The 5500-nt window shown below is 52.5% G+C and overlaps 1 protein-coding gene across 2 annotated transcripts in view; it reads right to left on the bottom strand.

Moving 5' to 3' along the window:
• Positions 1–5500, bottom strand: part of SGTA (small glutamine rich tetratricopeptide repeat containing alpha) — a 10524-nt gene that overhangs the window by 593 nt on the left and 4431 nt on the right. For both annotated transcript variants that reach the window (XM_031063245.1, XM_005428550.2), the window contains exons 6-10: positions 5244–5382; positions 3566–3628; positions 3136–3173; positions 2327–2416; positions 724–839 (exon numbers count right to left, since the gene is read on the bottom strand). In XM_031063245.1, the coding sequence (XP_030919105.1) occupies positions 725–839; positions 2327–2416; positions 3136–3173; positions 3566–3628; positions 5244–5382 (445 nt within the window). In that variant the 3' untranslated portion in view covers position 724. The remainder of the gene's footprint in view (positions 1–723; positions 840–2326; positions 2417–3135; positions 3174–3565; positions 3629–5243; positions 5383–5500) is intronic.

Genomic DNA, 5500 nt, shown 5'->3' with positions numbered 1-5500 from the left:
TTATTATTATTTAATTTTTTATTATTTTATTTATTTAAATTTTATTTCAATTTAAATTAATTTTTATTTTAACTTCTCATTACTTTAAATTCAAAGAAAAATAATAATTTAAATTGCTTTCATTATTTTAATTAAAATTCTTTTAATTTTAAGTCAATTAATTTCAATTTAATTTTTTCGCTATTTTCCACTCACAAATTTTAATTTAAATTTTGATCCAGCTTTCCTGTATTGAATAAATCAATAATCAATCAATAACCAATGGCCCTGCTCCTGCCCCACCTCGCTCCTGAGTTATCAATTCCTGTATTGAATCAATCAATAATCAATTAATAACTAATCAATAATCAATGCCCCACATCACTCCTGAGTTATCGATTCCTGTAATCAATCAATCAATCAATCAATAATCAATGATTGCTCCTGCCCCACGTCACTGCTGACTGATTAGAACTGGATTTATCAATTCCTGTCCTCAATCAATCAATAATCAATGCCCCACCTCACTCCTGAGTTATCAATTCCTCTATTCAATCAATAATCAATAACCAATCAATAATCAATGCCCCACATCACTCCTGAGTTATCGATTCCTGTACTCAATCAATCAATCAATAATCAATGCCCCACCGCACTCCTGAGTTATCAATTCCTCTATTCAATCAATAATCAATAACCAATCAATAACCAATAACCAATCAATAATCAATAATCGATTCCCACCTCACTCCTGCTGCTCCTCGTTGCTGGCGCTCGGGGTCCGGCTGCGGATTTGGCTGCGCAGCTGCTCAATGAGCTCGGGGTTCTGCTGCTGCATCTGCTGCGCAAACTGCTGGCCCCTGGGGACAGGGACACGCACGGGGGACATCAGGGACGCACAGGGGACAGCAGGGACACACAGGGACAGCAGGGACAGACAGGGACAGCAGGGACAGACAGGGGACAGCGGGGACACACAGGGACAGCGGGGACACACAGGGACAGCAGGGACACACAGGGGACAGCGGGGACACACAGGGGACAGCAGGGACAGACAGGGGACAGCAGGGACACACAGGGACAGCAGGGACACATGGGGACAGTGGGGACAGCAGGGACAGGTAGGGGACAGCAGGGACACACAGGGACAGCAGGGACACATGGGGACAGTGGGGACAGCAGGGACAGGTAGGGGACAGCAGGGACAGACAGGGACATGGGGACACATGGGGGATGGACATCAGGGACACGGGGACAGCAGGGACAGACAGGGGACATTGGGGACACCTGGACACAGGCAACACTCTGGGACATTCCCAGCCCTGGATCCAGGATTGTCCCTCTGGATGGTCCCCAGCCCTGTCCCCAGCCTGTCCCTTAGGTGTCCCCAATCCTGTCCCCAGTCCTGTGTCCAGCTGTTCCCTGCCCTGTCCCCAGCCCTGTCCCTGATCCTGTCCCCCAGCCCTGTCCCCGGTTGTCCCCAGGTGTCCTCATCTGTTCCCAACCCTGTCCCCAGCCATTCCCAGCCCTGTCCTCCAATCCTGTCCCTCAAGTGTCCCCAGTCCTGTGTCCAGCTTCCCCAGCCTGTCCCTGATCCTGTCCCCAGGTGTCCCCAGCTCTGTCCCCCAATCCTGTCCCCAGCCCTGTCTCCAATCCTGTCCCCAGACGTTCCCCGCCCTGTCCCCCAATCCTATCCCCCAGCCCTGTCCCCATCTTTGTCCCCAGTCCCAGCCCAGTCCTGTCCCCAGCTCTGTCCCTCAGGTGTCCCCAGTCCTGTCCCCAGCTTCCCCAGCCTGTCCCTGATCCAGGTTGTCCCCAATCCTATCCCCCAGCCCTGTCCCCATCTCTGTCCCCAGTCCCAGCCCAGCCCTGTCCCCAGCTGTCCCCAGGTGTCCCCAACCCTGTCCCCAATCCTATCCCCAGCTGTCCCCCAGCCCTGTCTCCAGCCCTGTCCCTCAGGTGTCCCCAGTCCTGTGTCCAGCTTCCCCAGCCTGTCCCTGATCCTGTCCCCAGGTGTCCCCAGCCCTGTCCCCAAATCCTATCTCCAGCTGTCCCCCAGCTCTGTCCCCCAGCCCTGACCCCAGGTGTCCCCAGCTGTCCCCCAGCCCTGTCCCCCAATCCTGTCCCAAGTCTGTTTCCAGCCTGTCCCCAACCCTGTCCCCAGCTACCCCCAAATCCTATCCCCCAGCCTGTCCCCAGCCCTGTCCCCAATCCTATCCCCAGCTGTCCCCAGGCCATCCCCAGGTGTCCCCAGCCCTGTCCCCAGCCCTGTCCCCAGGCCATCCCCAGGTGTCCCCAGCCCTGTCCCCCAGGTGTCCCCAGGCCATCCCCAGGTGTCCCCACTCACGCCTGGATCAGGCTGGCCAAGTCGTTGGTGGAGGGGCTGCTCCCGGTCGCTCCCATGGCGTTGTGGCCTCCCGAGATCATCCCCGACATTCTGGGAAGGGAAAAAACGGCTCAAAACTGGGAAAAGATCCCAAAAAATCACCTGGGGATGGGTGGGAGCGACTTCCCGTCCCGGGGATCTCGGAATTCCCTGCAGCAGCTTGTCCTGGGTCGGCTGGAAATAACTAATTTAGCTGAACAATGAATAAAATTACTATAATAATGTTGATATTCCCAGATTTATGGAATTACAGCCCTGCTTTGCCTCCAGGACAGGATTCCCTGGATTCCCCCCAGGGCTGGATCCAGGTGGGAATTGCCAATGGCACCAGGAACAGGGAGAAGCTAAAGGAAGCTGAGATGAGTGGTCTCATCCCAAAATCCAAGGATTTGGGGGCTCCAGAGGGATGCCCAGGAATGGATTCATTAATTTATCCATTTTCTTCAAATATTGGGAATTGCTCCTCACAACCACCCAGGAATGGGAATATTCCCATTTCAACCAAGCTGGGGAAATCCTGAAATCCCATAAAACTGCAGCAGAGCCAATTCCAGGGCCATGATCCATCCCATCCCACCTCCCTTGGGAATAATTTTATTTCAATCCCTCTCCCAGCACCTCCCAGAGCACCCAAACCCCTCCAGCTGAGGGAACTGGGCTGGTTCTGATCCCCCCTCCACATTCCTGGCCCAAATTCCCTCCTGCTCCCAGTGGGAAAGGCCAAACCCAGAATTCCAAGAGGGAATAAATAAAAGTGGGATCCAACTCACAGCTGTTGTACTTGGGGGTTGTTCATGAGGTTTGAGGCCTGTGGGGAATAAAAACAGCGCCCAGGTGAGGCAGCAGGGACAGGGTGGGATCAACCCCAAAAGGGAAGGTGGGAATGTTTGGGAATCCTTGGGAAAAGGGGGGGAAATGGTAAAAATGGCAAAAAGGAGAGCAAAGGCCAAGCCCAGAGCAGAGCAGGCCCTGCCACAGCCTGGGAAAAGCCTGAGGAGAAACTCCCAGCTCTGTCTGAGCTGAAGGGAGCAGCAGCAGCAGCTTTCAAACGGCCCCAGGGAGTGGGGAAAGCTTCCAGAGGGGCTCCATCCCGAGGAATCCCATGTGAGGAGACACCAGAGGGGCTCCACCCCAGGGAATCCCACCCAGGGGAGCCCTCAGGGAGGCTCCATCCCAGGGAACCCCAGCATCTGCAATCACCATGCTCATGAAGCCGGGGTTGTTCAGCAATCCGGCCAAGTCGAACCCTCCGGGGCCGCTGGTCTGGAAGTGAGAAACCAGAGCTGCTGTCATTGATCATTCCCCATTCCCATTCCTCATTCCTCCTTCCCCACTCCCCATTCCCCATTCCCACTCCCCATTCCTCATTCCCCACATTCCCACCCCTCATTCCCCATTCCCCACATTCCCCACTCCTCATTCCCCATTCCCACTCCTCATCCTCCATTTCCTATTCCCTAATCTCCATTCCTCATTCCCCATTCCTCATCCTCCATTCCCATTCCCAACTCCCCATTCCTCCCTCTCCATTCCCATCCCTCATTCCCCATTCCTCATCCCTCATTCCCCACTCCCAATTCCTAATTTCTCATTCCCCATTCCCATCCCTCCTTCCCCATTCCTCATCCCTCATTCCCCATTCCTCATTCCCAAATCCCATTCCTCATTCCCCATTTCCCATCCCTCATTCCCCACTCCCAATTCCTAATTTCTCATTCCCCATTCCCATCCCTCCTTCCCCATTCCTCATCCCTCATTCCCCATTCCTCATCCCTCATTCCCTATTCCCCACATTCCCCATTCCCCTCTCCCCATTCCTCATTCCCCATTCCTCATTCCCAAATCCCATTCCTCATTCCCCGTTTCCCATCCCTCATTCCCCACTCCCAATTCCTCATTCCCCATCCCCCATTCCCATCCCTCATTCCCTATTCCCCACATTCCCCATCCCCATTTCCCATTCCCATCCCTCATTCCCCACTCCCAATTCCTCAGCTCTCATTCCCCATTCCCATCCCTCCTTCCCAGAGCTGCCAGAGCCAGGGAATCCCAGCAGGACAATGGGTTGGGATGAAGGGATCCATTCCCAGCCCCTCTCACTGTCCCAGCCTGGCCTTGGGCACTCCCAAGGATGGAGCAGCCCCAGCTGCTCTGGCAATTCCACCCCATTCCCTCCCCACCCTCCCAGCCAGGAATTCCTTCCCAAAATCTCCCTTTTCCCAGTTTAAACCCATTCCCTGTGTCCTGTCCCTCCATCCCTTGTCCCAAATCCCTCTCCAGCTCTCCTGGAGCCCCTTTAACTCCTGGAAGTGGCTCCCTGGAGCCTCTCCAGCCTCTGCCTGGGACACTCCCAACTTCTCCGGGAATTCCATCCCAGCCTCTCCCATCCAAAGATTCCTTCCCATTCTCCCACCTCATCCTTCCCAACACTCCCCTTGTCCCGTCTCTTCAGGCTGTTGGAAAAATCCTTCCCCATTTTTTTTTGAGGATCCCAAATCCAACCTTTAAACCCTGACGGGGGGAAGAGGCTCTGTCCAAACCCTCTGGAAAATCCCAGAGACTCCTGCTCACCCCCTCCCTCAGCTCTGCCCTGGGAAAAACCCTTGGAAAACTAAAATCCCCTTCAAAATGATCCATAAAGGACATTCCAGCCCATTCCTGCCAAACCTCCAAGTTTCTTTTGGAAAAAAAGAAAAGTTTTCTTTGTGTAAAAAAAAAATAAAAATAAAACACTTAAAACCATCTTTGGTGCTACAGGAAAAACAACAAAAAAAGCTGAATTTTGGAGAGATTTGATCACAAAAGTGGAAATTATTGTTGCAACACCCTGCTCCAGGACCTCTTTTAACCTCAATAAATCCCAAATTCCACAACTTACTGGACTGGGAGTCTCCTTCATTTTCTGTTCAGCTATTTTGAGGTTGGATTTGTACGTTTCGTTGTCCGGATCCAACTCCAGAGCTTTTTTGTAGTAAACAACAGCTTCTGTGTGTTTGTTTAAGCTGGACAGGGCCAAGCTGGGAAAGAAAAGAAAATTTTAAGTCACAGAGAGGCTTTTTTGTCACCTTTTTAAATCCAATTGTTGTCCCCACCAACTTTCTTAGAAATGAAAAACGTGAAATTTTTCTCCACCCT

The sequence above is a fragment of the Geospiza fortis genome, unplaced genomic scaffold, assembly GCF_000277835.1.
Source record: "Geospiza fortis unplaced genomic scaffold, GeoFor_1.0 scaffold241, whole genome shotgun sequence".
Lineage (NCBI taxonomy): Eukaryota > Metazoa > Chordata > Aves > Passeriformes > Thraupidae > Geospiza > Geospiza fortis.
The sequence above is the reverse complement of the archived record's forward strand: the minus strand, read 5'-3'. Positions and strand labels throughout refer to the sequence as shown.